A 16,080-nucleotide genomic window follows, 5' to 3' on the forward strand; every position below is an offset into this window, starting at 1 on the left:
TCCACTGAAAATCAGCTCGTAGTAGACTTTCCATGAGAAATTACATTAAAAAATAGTTCTTCTTACAGAAACAGTCTGGTACACATTATCTCAAGAGTCTACTCACAGCAAAAGAAATGTCCAATGTGAAAAGCAGACTGTAGCAGTTTCATCTCTCCCAATTTGGACTCTGTCCTTGCCTTACAACGGGTTCTTCCAATGTTTGACAGAACCCATGTTTCCCAGACACTTATTTTTACCATATTAATTTTGGTATTGACATTGGCTACATTCAAGGGAATAAACACTTATTTAGCTTACCATCACCATTGTAATAAGTTAGGTTCCACTTTTTAATTGCTATCAAACAACTTTTTAATGTAACAAACAACAGTAATTGTAAAAAAATCTCTTAAGAGAAATGAGATATTCTTCCTTACACACAAAATATTTACTTATATAAATAAACCACAGCCAGCGCTTGACATGAGTATGAGGTATATGTTATGTACCCTGGTGACGGTCTTCCATAGCTTTTGGAAAAATACACCTTCTCTTTCTATCGTTGAGAATACTGGTATTGTTACAGCTTCTATTCAGTGCAGCAATGGAAATAATGTGTGTACAGGAAAACTAACCTTAAAAAAAACCCCCATAAAATAAAATCTTTTTTTTTTTACACAAAACAAAAAGGAGAAGAATGAAACAATATTACACTACACAAAGAGGGACTTACCAATAACTGGTAAGCTGTCATCATCAAGCGTGACTTTTGCGAGACCATCCTGAGAAAGAAAAGTAACTTAAGGCATTTTTCATCATGGTTGCACTAAATTTTTATATATTCTGTTGCCGTTAGCAAACAGCAGTACAAAAATATTTTACTGTGGTTTAATTTTCATTTATGTGCGAGTTTCAACTGCTACACAAATAAGTCATTTCAAAACCTGGCCCACATTCGTGTTTTCGAGAGTCAATTTTCGCTACATTAAATTAATTCATTTGAGCCTGAGCTATTTTTCGCCCACCAACCATTGCAGTCCGATACTTTTGGGATATATTGAAGCGTTAACCACGAGAAAACTGAAAGCTGTCATAATTTTTCAAACCACGAGAAGACTGTTAAAGCTACCATAATTTTTCAAAATGCAACAAGAGAAAGAAAGAAATGCTCTCACTGAAAAAGAAAGCTGCATCTAATTTACCAAAACAGTTTTTAATAATATTTTGAAACGGCAATATCTGGGGGTTATGCAATTTTTCTTTCCAATTAGTAGTAAAATTTTCTGTTGCAATGCGGGGATGACTGATATAGTCCATTACAACTCAAAAAGTATTGCACATAATTTCACCAAATTATTTACGAAAAACAAGTGGTTAAACTGTTGGCTAGCCACTTCCCGCTGCTTGTAACCTTAAAAAAACAACAACAGAGATATCGAACGATAAAGCGCATCCCGTAAATACATGTGATTAGGCCACCGGGCTCTCAAGTGAGTTAATTCCTCAGTCAATAGGTCATCACAAAGAGAACTGGACAAAAGTCATGGTAAATTTGAGAAAGTACGCCACCTCAGTGACGAAGCATTTGTTGCATCCCACGAGCATGGGGAACTGTGCCCCCTGCTTTTGTTTAGTTTTCGTAAGAGTTTTACTGCACTTGCAACACAATAAAGTCACATAAGTGCCGAAGAATAGATATGTTACAAAAGAGTAACATTGACAAAAAAGGAGGAGAGATAAGGATGAGAGATGTTTGATAGGAAAGAAGGAGCAAACCTGCCAACCATCCACCTGCTTTTGTGACAGCAAACTACAGTCAAACCTGTGTAAGACGGAATCGCAAGGGAGCGAGAAAAAAATTCCATCTTAGACAGGGGAATTTAGGGGGGAGGCGGAGGTTGGGGGGGGGGGAATCAAAGGTCCAGCCGGTGGGATCAAGGATCTCTTGTCCGATCGGCAAGCATTGGTCAAAATTTCACACCTCTCAGCTGCTATCCTGTCTGATAATGACATGCGTCAGTCTTACATATCCAATTACCACCAGTGCTTGCCTTTCATAGGACCACTGTTTGACCTATTAAAAACAGAAACTTTTGAAACTTTTTGCTTCCACCCTTAGCCCCACCCACCAATGCCACCCCTCACTGCCATCGTAGTAACAACGATTCGAGGAACTCTTTTCTTGGCTGGTCGAACGATCAGGGCGGCAGGCATTGGTCAATCTAATTTCACACCTCTGGCTTCTGGCTACCAAGGAAAGTTTCCGTAGTGGCTCGCTACTCGAGCACTCTCACGGGCAGTCATGAGATTTCACATCACCACTACACTGACAATCTGCATCGCTCTGGGCTCACATGATGGGGTAACATCTACCCCCAAATTGCACCCCTACTCCCCTTCCTCTCCCAGCGGCATGGCCATGGTGTTAAGTTCAGAGCCGGCGGAATCAAACTAGCGAGTTTTGTTTCAAATCAGGGTTGAGCGGGCAAAGCATTTTCCGTCTTAGACAGGTGAAACCCTCGGAAGGGAGCGGATTTTTCTTTCCGTTTCCGCGTTAGACAGGTTTCCGTTTTATACAGATAATTAAAGAGGAATATATCAAGGGGGGAGCGGGGAGATTCCGTTAAGACAGGTGTCCGTTAAGGTAGGTTCGACTGTATGTATGCTGGGCAACTTAAAGAGTGGGATAAACAAAGAAAAATGAACAACAGATCAGAAAATTTTAACAAATCACTTAAATCAGACCATCAAGAAACAGACCTTGTTGCAGCTTTCATAAGCATTCCTACTAAGAGAATACAACCAGTACTTTCAAAGTCTCTTCGGTAAGAACGCAGACAGCTCACACAAAAAAAAATATATCACTGCCTTTTACCATTATAATACTGCATAGAGATAATAAAGAACCCCCCTCCCCCCCCCCAAACACAGAGGATCAAGACCACTTGTCTTCTACAATCCTTCCAGGGGCTGAGTACCAGCAGTCATTCAATCTCAGAACTAAGAGTACAGTGACAGTGCTGGGAAAACTGCACAGCACTGTTGACAGAACTTGCTAAGACCTACTACGTCCAGCTTTTAAAACAGAGACCCAGTGTATGTGCTGTGCATGAAAGAGACCCCAGCCATTCTTCCAAGAAATATAGATAGTGTGAAATCTTAATGCCAGTTCTTTAGACATGATGTACATCTACAGTTCCACAAATATTGAGGTGAAATTTAATAACTCAAAATTAACCATTAACTCTGTACCAATAGCAAAACTATCTTCCCTTTATTCACGGAATTTTCATAATCAGGGAACTATATCTCCAGTGATAAGAAGAATCAATAAATGCAAAAAATCACTTACCCTTATTAAAAATGATGCATAGAAAATATTTTCAACAGTCTGACCAAAAGAATGTGGGTTCGTCACAAACTCAAAAAAGCAAATTGGGGTATCTGAAAAACACAAACAAGTTAAAAAACAACTTAACTCTCTAACTGCACAATCAAAATGAAACATGCCATTTCAATTTCATATGGGTTGCCAAATCTTTGCCTTTTCGGAGTCTAAAAAACCCCAACAAAACAGTCAACGGCTCAAGCATCAGAGGTGGCGCCTTCTGAGACTCCAAGATAAAATGAGATGAAACATCCATATTGCTAGCCCCAAACCAAACAGCTTAGGTATTAATTTCTAAGACCCCCCCCCCCTTCCCCAATAACAATATCATCTGCCATTTCACACCCTGACACAAATAAAGACGAAACATAAAGCATAATTATGGAGCTGGTTGTTATGTGCAGCCTCATTTATGTGAAAGATTATATTTCACAGTGTCAAAATAAATGTCTTTTGATTGAAGACAGTTTTTCAAATGCTAACAATCAGCAATGTTACAACAATGACAGTGTCAAAACTAAATGTCTTCTGTTGTTGGAAAGAACTTTAAATGTAAATAATCAGCACTGCCAAAACAAATGGTGTAAAGATTTGTTTTCGGACATTGGTAATGTCTTTAAAACACTTCCAGGACATAAAATAGAACAAAATGTTTGAAATACATTGCTGTCGAACTCTTCACAGAAAACAAAGGCGTATCCTCAGCATGCCATGACGATGGTCAAAAGTCATTTATCATAGTTTCAACTATATAAAAAAATTGCATCGCTTCCACAACCCTGCCCATAGCAATTTCTATGCTGTAACTTGTATGCACCATTTCCTGACAGGTTGTAGCCCACCTTATTAACTCACTCGCTGCCAGACCTGAAGACTTTTGGGTAAAATTGATAGACAGGGCACTGCCATAACTGAAACCCATCGGGTTAAGAGTTTTCAGGGGGTTTTCCCCTGCTGTTACCCGGTGTGTTATGAGCTGTTCTTCAAGGGTATGTAACATATAACTGCTGTTAACTGAGCATTGTTTGAGTTGCATCCCTGGATAACAATAAAATTAAAACATTTTTTTTACCGATGTTCAGAAATGCATTTTGGCACGATAGTGAACAAACTTTGCAACATTTGAAAACTGATGGACCCGATTATTATGTCAATTGGAGAGGTCAGATCTAGATTTTTCTAAGGCTGAAAAATATAGCAGCGATGTCAATTCAAGATATATCGAGGGTTCAGAATTTAGTAGAGGCTAGTGGAAAGCTGTACGGCAAGGATTTCTAACAGTAACAGTGAACTTACCGATCTAGATCTTGGCCTAATAGTTTGAATTTTAAAAAAGTTTTCCAAAATTTTGACACATTTGTAAAAGATCATTTAAAAAAATAAACATTCATGATATCTTTAAAAATCCTGAGTGTTCATGACATCAATGGAAACAACACATCTAAAAAAACAGTAAACAACTTGTTACCCCGGTCATTCCTAAAAACATAATTTTCTATACAACTTCTTATGTGATGTCCTTCAACCTTTCATGACTTTCTGAAGATATGCCTTTCTTCAATAAGGCCCATTTCTGTGACAATGTGAACTTTTCCTTGTAATATTGTAAAAGTAACTACAGTAGCAGAAGAATTGACATGGAAAGATAGACAGGTTTTAGACTGAAAAAAAATACACAGAAGCTTTCTTTAATGTTTGCTGAAGCCACAAAAAGAAACAACCACATTCCATAAGAATTGCCTACCTATCTTTAGAAGAAAAAGGGAACAAAAATAAACAGCTGGATACAAATCTTTACTTCCATGCAAAAAAACAGCCGTGCCAAAAATATAATAATAAATACTTTATAGCACTTTTGAGCTATCCCTCTTAAAGAATACCCATAATTCACACAATTAAACATAAGTAAACTTACGATCTTGACTTTCATAAATACTCCACAGGGTGTTCAGAAGATGATCCACTTGTGCTGTTGTGAGTTCACCTCGGTCTGTTTCTTCTAAAGAAGAAAGCTGAGTACAAACAGACAAAATGCATTCCATCAGGCTTTGCACTCAACAACTGGAACTTAAAAAGATGTAGAAGCAATCAAACTTTAAACTTACAACTAAAAGCATACAATTTTCATTTCAATTTCAAGGTTGTTGGCCTGACTGCAGATACCTTTCGAAATTTCTCAAGCATGAGAAATTTAGACTAAAATGACAAATATGTCAATTCATACAGACATCACATTGCATACAAATTAAGGTTGGATACATCACACTGAGTAAACGGAAAAATCAACCTCAACTGTTGCAACCCAATATTCTTCTTGAGCAACACATTATGCATCTTACATAGGGACACACCGCACTGCTCACTGATCTAAAAGCTTTTGGCATTCTCAACTGACATTGCTACAGCAAAAGTAAACAACTTGACCATTTGCGTCTGTTCTTATGACATACAAGAACACCAATTTCAATCATTTTTGGAAGACAGACAGGTCTTCTTTGCAGAAAAGCAGACTAAGAATTAAAGCTCTGTTCAGAAAGAAATAAAAGTTACAACATACAGACTATGACCAATCTGATGACTACCACAAGGCCAGCAAATCTGATAAGATCATTATTATTAGACAGAGAGCTAGGTTCAACAGAAGGTAAGCCCGCATATTTAACAAATTCAAGATTAATAACGAGCCTGCATCAATATTGCATGATGACCAGTTCAACACTACCACCTTTTAAGATTACATCCTTTGAAAAGCACAGAGACCAGCTTAAACTAAAATTAGTAGAAAACAATCAGAATATGTGGAGAACCCTAAGAGGATCGTTTTTGTTCTGGTGACTGGTACCTTAAAAAAATGAAAGAGAAAGAAGAACAAAATTTATGTACTTTTTTTTCAACTTAAAAACCCTGTGAGATCTACCGGGCAGTCCCCAATGTTGAGAAGAATAGAATAAGACTGAGGTGGGGCTAGCTTGTCGTAGGAGACAACTGAATGACAACAGGGGGAGTGCCTCCCAAAACAGACACCTAGTCCTCCAGGTTGGGGACTGGGTGCAGGTCTAGCACCCCCATCCTATAAAATAGATCTCCGTCGCTACAGAAACGTCAGGAGGACACAACCAGTCACTAATCTGCTTAGAAGGCCGGAAGGCCCCTTGTCAAGATAATATGAAGCCTGGTGGTGAAAATCAACAAGAAGTCATCAAGCGGACTTGTCTTCTGTCAAATAAGATATCAAAGATAAGAACGTGGATAGAACCCCCAACAGAAGAGAAAGAGAGGAAGGCCGAGTTCTACCTGGGAGCGATATCTAGAGGCTATCTCAGGCATATGGGACACAGCTGGCTGGAAGTGGAGAAGATATCACCAGAACAGAGACAGATAGAGAGCTCTTCTTGGCAGTCTATACCCAATATCAGTGTGAAAGAAGCCAATTATGATGACCTTACGAGACTAGTTCGTTCTGAAAATTTGATTCCCTGAAATTACACTAGGCAGGCAGACAGGCGTTGCTCCAGAAATTACAAAGGAAAACATGACAGATCCCATTCACACCCAAACCTTCAATTTCTGTGTGGCAGATATAGCTTGTGACGTACAGCTACAGTGGAAAGCCAAATACTAGAGACTTGTTCAGTAAATGAAGGACCAAAACTTTATTTATAAGGATAATAAGGTACTTAAAGTCACCTGGGTGGGTTTTGTAGCCTTGATTACTGAATTATCTTGGACCTTTTCCCTCTCTTTCGTTCTGGCTACTCTTGGAATCACTTCACCTCGTTCAAAAGATCCACACCTGAAACAAGACAACAGAAAAAAAAAATGCAGCACAAAAGAGTTAAATGCAGAAATCTTTGTTATAATTCACAGAACACTGGTACAGATGTCACTGAGTTTTATTGCTTTTATTTCCATCCTTCTAGAAGATATCTCTACTTTCTCGAAAGCACTTTCAGCTTTTTCAATTACCGGTTTCGTAATTCTCATAAATTCTCCTTTGGATTAGGTGTGAGGAAAAAAAACTCACTTGGACAAAAAAAAGTTCCTCCCAAGCAATGCATGCATAAAACTAGCCATCTAACCAGGTGCCCTTTGGTACAACAGGCAAGTATTTAATCTCTAGACATACAAGTCCCTTAATGATAACAATAATGCACAATAATTAGCATAAAGAGCTGAAAAAAAAAAAAAAAGAAAAACATCGTTGCTAACTTTATATTTTTTTTAAAAAGGAGGAGAAGAAAGATTCCCATGCAGCAAGTTAAGATGATGGGCCTTAGCCAAGTAGCTTCCATCCATGTCCTTCACAGTTTGTGCATTCCAATAAATTCAGGCCATTCAAAGAAGACCTGCAACAAAAGATCTCTGTTATTCATTTATTGGCTTCATTTCCATTATTAGTACTTCTACCCTAGTAATTTAATCCATGTTTACGCCGATAGGTCAGCCTTCAAGGGGTCTATTAACGCAGGCTTTGGAGTAAGAAAAGAACATAATCCTGACAAGATGTGTGAAGAACTATTTGATGCCTTTGGTACTTCTTGCGCAAATTATGAGGCAGAGGCCATCACCATTAAAGCAGCAATCCTCCACCAGACCAACTTTTTCATTAACTATCCAAACAAAATCAAGGACACTGTCATCTTCACAGACGGAAAATCAGTACTCCAAGCTTTGGAAAACATGAATTTCAAAAGCCATGCCTGCCAGTCTGTCACTCTAACAATTAACACCTTCATGCTGACCTATGCCGTCGACCTGACTTTACAGTGGATACCTGGCCACAGCAACATTCAAGGAAATAACAGAGCAGACACCTTTGCCAAAAAGGGAGCATCACAAACACAAGTACCGCAACACACAGTCAAGAACATCATCAACGCAACACCAGGGAACAATGGCTGAAAGGATGGGCAATGGGCAAAACTAGAAGAACTGTATTAGCACACATGATTGCTCCAAACTCAAAAGATGCTCTAAATTCCCAAAGTAGAAGTGAACAAGTCATTATCTTTCACCTGCGAACACAACACATCCCGCTGAATTCCTGTCTAAATAGGATTACGAACTGTGGGACTGCCAGGAAAAAACAGTATCACACCACTTTCTTTACCTGCCTTGCACTTAGCCACCTGCGTTGTACATACCTACCTGCCTCCCCAGATATTGGAAATACTCTATACAGTGACAAAACACATCTGAAAAAAACCTGTAAATTCTTTGCCATATCGACTGGCCGAAGGGCTAGAACTCCAATGGCCGCTGGATCGGAAAAGTAAAGTTCCATATCACAAATTCACTCCTGAAAGTTCAGTTTTTCTTGCAAACTATGAAAAGATAACAAACTAATATGACAGACACATGACAGAAAAACAAGAAAGATTTACAAGAGGCATTCACCAACCACTTGCAAGAGATAGGCAAACAAATATCTTTTTTAAAGAGAAGACCACGACTCCTTTATTTGTGCAACACAAAAGATCCAGACCAGTGTCTGACCTGCTACTCTATGAAATCCCAAAATCAGGATCTCGGGGGGGGGGAATCGAAATTTGGTGAAAAAAATCGGGATCAACAGCAAATCACCAAGGTGAAAGCCAAGTGTACTTTAAAATTTTCCAGGGGTGTCCATAAATATATATATGCCCTCCGTGTGTGTTTGTTTGTCAGTGTGTGTGTGTTTTATCATTTTTTTTTTACATCCTGAAGCTGACGAAAATCAGTCTTTCTTACATAAACTGCAGAACCGGTGCTCTCTTGAAGAAAGACTGAACAGTTTGTCCCAAGCTGGTCCATTGAGCAGGTGTCAAGTCTCCACGAACAGCTGATTCAGCATCACCTGCCACAGTCAACTTCTGAAAAACAAGACAAATGATCTTACAGTAAACCCTGCCTTGCTTAGAGCCTGCTGTAAGGTAATCATCTGCTTTAATGATAACTTTTACTGAAAAACAGCCATTCGCTTGTTCTAAAAACTACAGAAAATGAAAAACACCCTCAATGAAGGTTCAACAATAATGGTGATATTGAAGAAATTAACCTGCGCAGGTGATCAATAAGAGGTAATAGGGAAGAGTTACTTTATTTTTAACCTGTAATCAGAGGAGCCAACTTGCTATAACAACCCATGTGCACATATAGGGACTCAAAATCTACCAATCAAAATTATTTTAAAATAAAGTCTGCCTTGAACTAAGTTGCGAACAACTTCGTGACTATTGATATGGGTGGGGGGCTGGTTTTAAATTGACGATTTTCTGTCAATTTATGGTATCGGGACTTTTTACATATTATAATACTCCAATCACTTGTAAATCTAAAAAGTGCTTACTCTTTGTGTTACAAACATCATCCTTCAGATTTTCTGTCCTAGAACTTTCATTTTACCTTTCATGTAACAAAATGTCGTTTTTTCTCAAAACTTCAATTTCTGATGTTTTTTCTCATCTTCTTTTTTATTTTATTTTTTATTCCAATGAAATTTTCAGGGCTGGTTATTCATACCATAACCTAACTTTATACGTGTGGAAAATAACATTGATGCATTCATAAGTGAGTTACATGGATCTAACTTTTTTCCTATTCAAGATATCCAAAATCCCAACTGTATAAAATTTTGTTGTATTGAGTATATCTATCAATGTACCAAATTTGTTGGTAAATAAAAAATCCTTTTTACTTTTATAACAGCTGTATATTTTCAATATCGCAGCTTTACCATGGCAATTGTAGACTTAAACAAAACAAATAAACGTTAAATTGTACATGTTTTCCTGTTATATATACCTCCTTGCTATAAGGCTTCATCTAAAAAGGCCATAGTTACCGAGATAGGTTTATAAACCAGCCCTCCCCCCCAATTGAAGTTGGGCAAAATGTGGACACTTTTTTTTAAATCTTGATTTCAGCATTCATCAGGAAAATTGGCACCTCTGTGTGATGCCTAAGCATATTATTATATTAGATTTTTAAAAATCATTCCCCCCCAAAACAAAACTAAGGAAATAATACTTGCCATTCAGCATTCTAATGGGAAAATTAACACTCTCAAAATGCTGATAATGCATGGACTAAGAGATCCATTAACTAATTCTATCACACAAACAACTTGCTTTAAAATATCTGTATGTATGTTGCTTTGACCATGAGTCACAGAATACCTCACATGGGTTCCACTTTAAATTATGAACCACAGTGACATAATTATTGACATTATAATGAATATAAAGAAAATCAAACAGTTATTAGAAAATTTTTCTTACTGCTTGACAAGTTTAGATTGTTCATTAATTCAAACAGTATTGTCACCTCTTTCGACGGATTAGCGCATCAAAATGGTTCATTAGACAAAGAATAAATTATTCAGAATAGAATCATGGGGCACAACAGTTCAGTCACTTTTCTGACAACACACTCACCACTTTCTCACAGAAATCTGCTGGGTTAAAGGTTATAAAATCCGTCTTTAAAGCTTGGGCCTTCATTTTACCATAATCTGCAAGTGTGACCAAAGATGCTGAATCAAGGGCACCTTCTCTGGTCATCTTGACTGAAAAAGAAAATACAAAACAAATAGTATCCAGCCAAGGGGAGCATCACAACCAGTATTACGTCACTATCTGCTTTGCTATTAATTTTTTACTTCCAGAGGGCAGTTGTTAAAAACAAAAATTATTTTCTAAAGCTGTTAACTCTTTCCGGACGTATCGCCGATATATCCACACCCCTTACGGACGTATCGCAGATATATCGGCTGTGATGGGGTGGCTCAGTATTGTTTCGTTTTAACACAATCCATCATTTATAATTACTTTTTTTAGCCATTGAAAAACTCGGAAAGGATTTAGGAAACGAAAACATCTAGTTTCACTTTGTCAAAGCGTGGTTTGGGGAAAAACAAGTGAATTAGTTCTTGCAGTCTTGCGTCAACAAAACGATGTAACCGGACTCAGTATAAATATCATAACTTAAACAAAAATTGGAATATTGCTTTCAAATAAAAAGCTGCACATTCAGAAATTTATAGATAATGCTCTTGGCCTGTATATGATAAGATAGCTATGCTGATTTGCTTTCACATGTTTGGCGAACGTAATTTTTTTCGTTGCTGTTGTTGTTATTGTTAGCGATCCAGTAGCATCTGAGCAATTTTTTTAGTCAAAATTTATTTTTCTCATCACCATCGCCATTTCCAACCCTTCTAAAGCACACTTATGTTCAAAATTAATCCTTGTTTCATATATAGGGGTGTATTCCTCATTCAATTTGATATATCATATACTACGTTTTGAGTGATGGTTATGCTTCCATGAAGTTATTTTGTACACCACCTGCATAGCCAAATCGAGCCGCAACTTATGATGTCTGGACCCCCCAAAAAACTACGTCCGGAAAGAGTTAATAAGTTAATAAATAATAAAGAACTAAACAACAATGAGTGCCCTGCGAATAAAATCAAAAAGTTGAGAGTCCAACACTTCCTCACCACCCATCAGGAAATTCCATCCACTTTATTTAACAGAGTGTACAAAAACGGCAGACAATGAAGCAGTTCTGACCTTGATAGAAAAAAATGACATTACTCACCTTTTTGAAACATGTTGTCCACAGCAGACAATTTTTGACTGAGCAAATCATTTCCATCAGTCGGGTCAATCAATTCGTTTTTCTTCTCTGTGGGACATAAAAACACAATTTTGAGGGAACTCTTTCTCCACATGCATATCAATCAATGCCTGACATTCATTATATTATTAAATTAAAGTCTGTTTATGTTTAGTACGGGGTTTTACGGCGCTCGCAACTGCATAAGGTCATATGAGTGCTTCAAACAAGTTGGTTTTTTCTCAATAGCTCACTGCTCTGCCTGATTTTGGTCCATATTACTAATTAAAATTTTTAAAACGATAAAAATTAAGTGTAAATAGGTTTTAAATTCAAAACAACTTTCTAAATATAACACTTTAAAATTTCAAATAATCTATTTTATAACTTCTCATAAAGGCCAATGGCCTTCATAAAATCTAAAATTCTGTTGGGAACAACGACGGGAAAAATATCTTGTAATTTTTCGCATTTAAAGTATTTCTTTCGGGTCTCTCCGAAGTCTAGACATTCGGTTAAAATGTGTCTAATGGTAAAATCTGTGTTGCATCCGACACAGAACGGCTTCTCATCTCCCTGAAGGAGGTATTTGTGTGTTAGGGCCGTGTGTCCGATGCGTAATAGAGTAAAAATGACCTCGTCTTTTCTGGAGAGGCCCGAAGGATTTTGCGTTCCCAGTTTGGGTTTATTGTTGTGCAGTTTGTTATTTGTTTGTTTTTTCCAATGGCTCTCCCACAGACTTATTTTTAAAGTCAGTCTGTGGGAGAGTGTTCGTTGTTGATCCCAACAGAAGCGATAAGGATTTCTTCGCCAGGTCATCTACCTGCTCGTTTCCTCGGATGCCCACATGGCTAGGTATCCATGCGAACACGATACTTTTCCCTGTTTCAGTCAAAGTGTGTATTTTTTGTTGTAGCCTAACTATTTGAGGGTGTAGGAGTGTGTAGTTTGTGAGTGAGGCGATGCAAGACAGAGAGTCAGAAAGGATAAGGAAAGATTTGTAAGGAGAATTTTCTACCGAGTCCAGTACCATGTCAATGGCAGTGGCCTCCGCACAGAAAATGGAGGCTTCGGGATGGAGTCTCCTCTGGTGTGTACTGTTTGAAGATAGGACTGCGGCGCCCACATCATTGTCTTTTTTGGAGCCATCTGTGAAGATATAAATATAAGCTCCGCACCGGGTATTTTTCAATAAGTTTTTTTATATTCTGCTTTAAATGTTTTGGTGTTTGCGTTTGCTGTAAGTCTACTTTTGCCTTGGTGAAGTGCCACGGAGGGAAGCCGGGGAAAAGAAATTGTTGGAGGTCTTGTTTGGAAAATTGTATGTTTTTAAGGTCCTCAAGGACTCTGAGGTCAAAGGGTTTGATGAGTTTTCGGTGTTTTGGAATTTGTTTATGGTATCTGGGTGTGTTTTAAAAAGGCAGTTGTGTGCTGGGTTCTCTGGTGTTGAGCTTTGTTTAATTGTGTTTTGAAGTGAGAGTTGTGTGCGTCTAGTTTACTGCTCATTTTTGTAGATCTACTGATAAAACATTGATACCGACTATTTAAATTAGTATCGATACATAGTAGTATTTTGTGCTAGTGTGATTTAGTGCAAACGGGACCACAATTGTACAGGAGAGTGCCAATTTCAGGGGGGACATCCCCCGTGAACCTCCCTCCCATGTTTTTTTTCTAAGCCACTTTTATTCTCACCCCGGGTGAGAATAACCCATGTCTCGCTATTCTCACCCCACCCCCACCCCCCACTGGTGAGAATAGCCACCACCACGGTGTGGGCATGAGGCGAGGACTCCCTCCGACCTCTCGAAGGCCGATGGTGGCTTACCGCATGTAGTTGGGTACGAATAATCATAATGTAAAAACATTTTTCGCCTCTCCGGTAAAATAAAAAAGGCTCACTACCGATACTGAGTCGGATGTTGGACCAACCGCCGGCCGGACCATTCGTTGTTTACATACTTAACGATGGCTGGCCTCTCTGCATACAAGACATTATGGTTCAAGGAACAGAGAGCGTGTACAAACGTAACGAGACACGAGCATGAGAACATACTCTTGCACGACGGTAGAAGGGTTGTAAATTATTCAGACCAAATGGACGAGGGCATTAAATCGTGTTAACTAGTTTAACCCTCTTCCTGCGGGGGCCGGGTTTTTATGTCGCCCGATAAGCCTATTTCGGCACCTCGCCTGCGTTCTGGTTCCGCGTCAGTCTGGCCCCTGGCTCAGCGCACACGCACCAAGCATCATCTCCCGTTCAATTCGGGTCCCGTGTCGGATCCCCATTCACGCAGGTCAAGTGTGTGTGCGTCAGTCTGCTTGAGTTTGTGTGCATTGTGGCCTTCTTCTAGAACCGCCTGCGTTGGTTCGTAACTAAGGCATACGTCTCATTCAAAACACGCCAAGTTGGTAGCTCTAGATGTTCGTCCAAGAAAATTATAGAAGAAATTGACCCACGTAGACATGAGGAGCTCGAAAGGATAGTCAGACTTCCATTTTTCTATATAAAATCTTTCAAATGAGCTGGATTTTGTATGAAATGATACTACCTGATAAAAAATAAGCTTGTTTGATAATTTTCAATAACATTGTGCAGGTACAAAGAACAATTTGATTGCAAACCATCCTGAAATTGACCTGATGTTATCGTTATCCCCTTTCGAACCCCAAGGACATTCATCATAACAACAAGAGTGTCTAGAAAGGTTATTTGAATGGGCATAACTACACGTAATGTCTTATCGGCTTGTGAGAGGGGGTTACTCATGTGTTTGTAACACTTTATAAATAGAAAGCTATGAAAGATAGCGCGTTATTTTCATCATCGATTAACACACTCCCACTGTACTCATGGCGAAAACACACGTTTCCCGGCGCGCGCGCACGCTGTACACCAACAGTACACACTGAGTGACCCCGGCAGCCTGCCTAGAACGTCCAATATAATCGGTTGCTGATAAGATTCGCATCTCAGCACAGACGCAGTAGGAAGAGTTAATAATTTTAAGCAATCCAAGCTCTTTTCTTCACTTTTATTTTTTTGCTTATATTCTTTCTTTTTCTTTTTTTCTTGCCTTTTCTATTCCCTTTTTCTTCAACATTTGGAGTTTGGAGCCAAAAAAGAGCCAGAGAGCCAAATGAAATTCTCCAGGCCAGACGCAATCCAAAAGAGCCAAATTTCTTGACTGGCTCCAATTTGACAACCCTGCAGACTGTGACTAGATCTAGATGTAGATGTAGATCTATATCTATTCGGACACCAATACGATCCTGTGGAGCATTAGCCCCAGTAACCTCAGCCCTGATCCCTGTTGTGTTAATCCGGTAAAACAAGGGAGGGGGTGAGAATAGTGAGACATGTCATTCTCACCACTTCCTATCCTCACCCGGGGTGAGAATAAAAATACGATCGACTTCTCACCCCGGGTGAGACTTGCAAGCGTTGGCTATTCTCACCCGGTGTGAAACAATACTTCCTAATTTCAGAATACTGTCTATCAGTGTGGATGATCAACTTGACAATTTAAGCAAAGAAAAAACTGACGTATAGCATAAAAGTAAGCTATAATACGTCTACAAAGATGCTACGGCTATTTTTAACTTTTCAAATCGAGCCAAATTACATGGGTCGCCCGAAAGTTATCACAAGATCTACTGCTCTATCTTTCTCTGTCTCTTTCTGAAATAATGTCTATCGGTGTGGACGAGCAAATAGACAAAAACAAAGATAAAAAATGATGTTAAAACACAAAAGTTAATTAATTTGGTTGTCTACAAAGCGACAAAGATGCTACGGCTATTTCACTTTTCGAACCGAGCCGAACTACGCCGGTCGCCATTTTGTTTTTCCCTTTAAGGAAAATTGCACGTTTTCAACAAGAGCGCTAGAATCTAGATCTAGATTAGTAAGCTCGGCTAATGTAACGTTTGTTCAAGGCACAGAATTTTACACTTTTAATACTCTATTATCAGTGTAGAATTCTGTGGCTCACGGTGAACGCTACAAAGGTTGGCCTCACAGTGAAAGCACACCGGGTGAGAAGAGTCAAAAGGTTCGCCGGGGTGAGAATAAAGGCTGCCTATATAATTCTATATGGTCAGGGGGG

The 16,080-nt window shown here is 38.8% G+C and overlaps 1 protein-coding gene across 1 annotated transcript in view; it reads right to left on the minus strand.

The window, feature by feature from the left end:
* LOC101847943 (EP300-interacting inhibitor of differentiation 3) overlaps positions 1–16,080 on the minus strand; it is a 29,994-nt gene that overhangs the window by 11,154 nt on the left and 2,760 nt on the right. Inside the window, exons 2-8 of the mRNA XM_005094451.3 lie at positions 11,954–12,040; positions 10,786–10,916; positions 9,101–9,222; positions 7,058–7,163; positions 5,286–5,382; positions 3,335–3,426; positions 716–764 (exon numbers count right to left, since the gene is read on the minus strand). Of these exons, the coding sequence (XP_005094508.1) occupies positions 716–764; positions 3,335–3,426; positions 5,286–5,382; positions 7,058–7,163; positions 9,101–9,222; positions 10,786–10,916; positions 11,954–12,040 (684 nt within the window). The remainder of the gene's footprint in view (positions 1–715; positions 765–3,334; positions 3,427–5,285; positions 5,383–7,057; positions 7,164–9,100; positions 9,223–10,785; positions 10,917–11,953; positions 12,041–16,080) is intronic.

This window comes from Aplysia californica, unplaced genomic scaffold (assembly GCF_000002075.1).
Source record: "Aplysia californica isolate F4 #8 unplaced genomic scaffold, AplCal3.0 scaffold00082, whole genome shotgun sequence".
Taxonomy (NCBI): Eukaryota; Metazoa; Mollusca; class Gastropoda; order Aplysiida; family Aplysiidae; genus Aplysia; species Aplysia californica.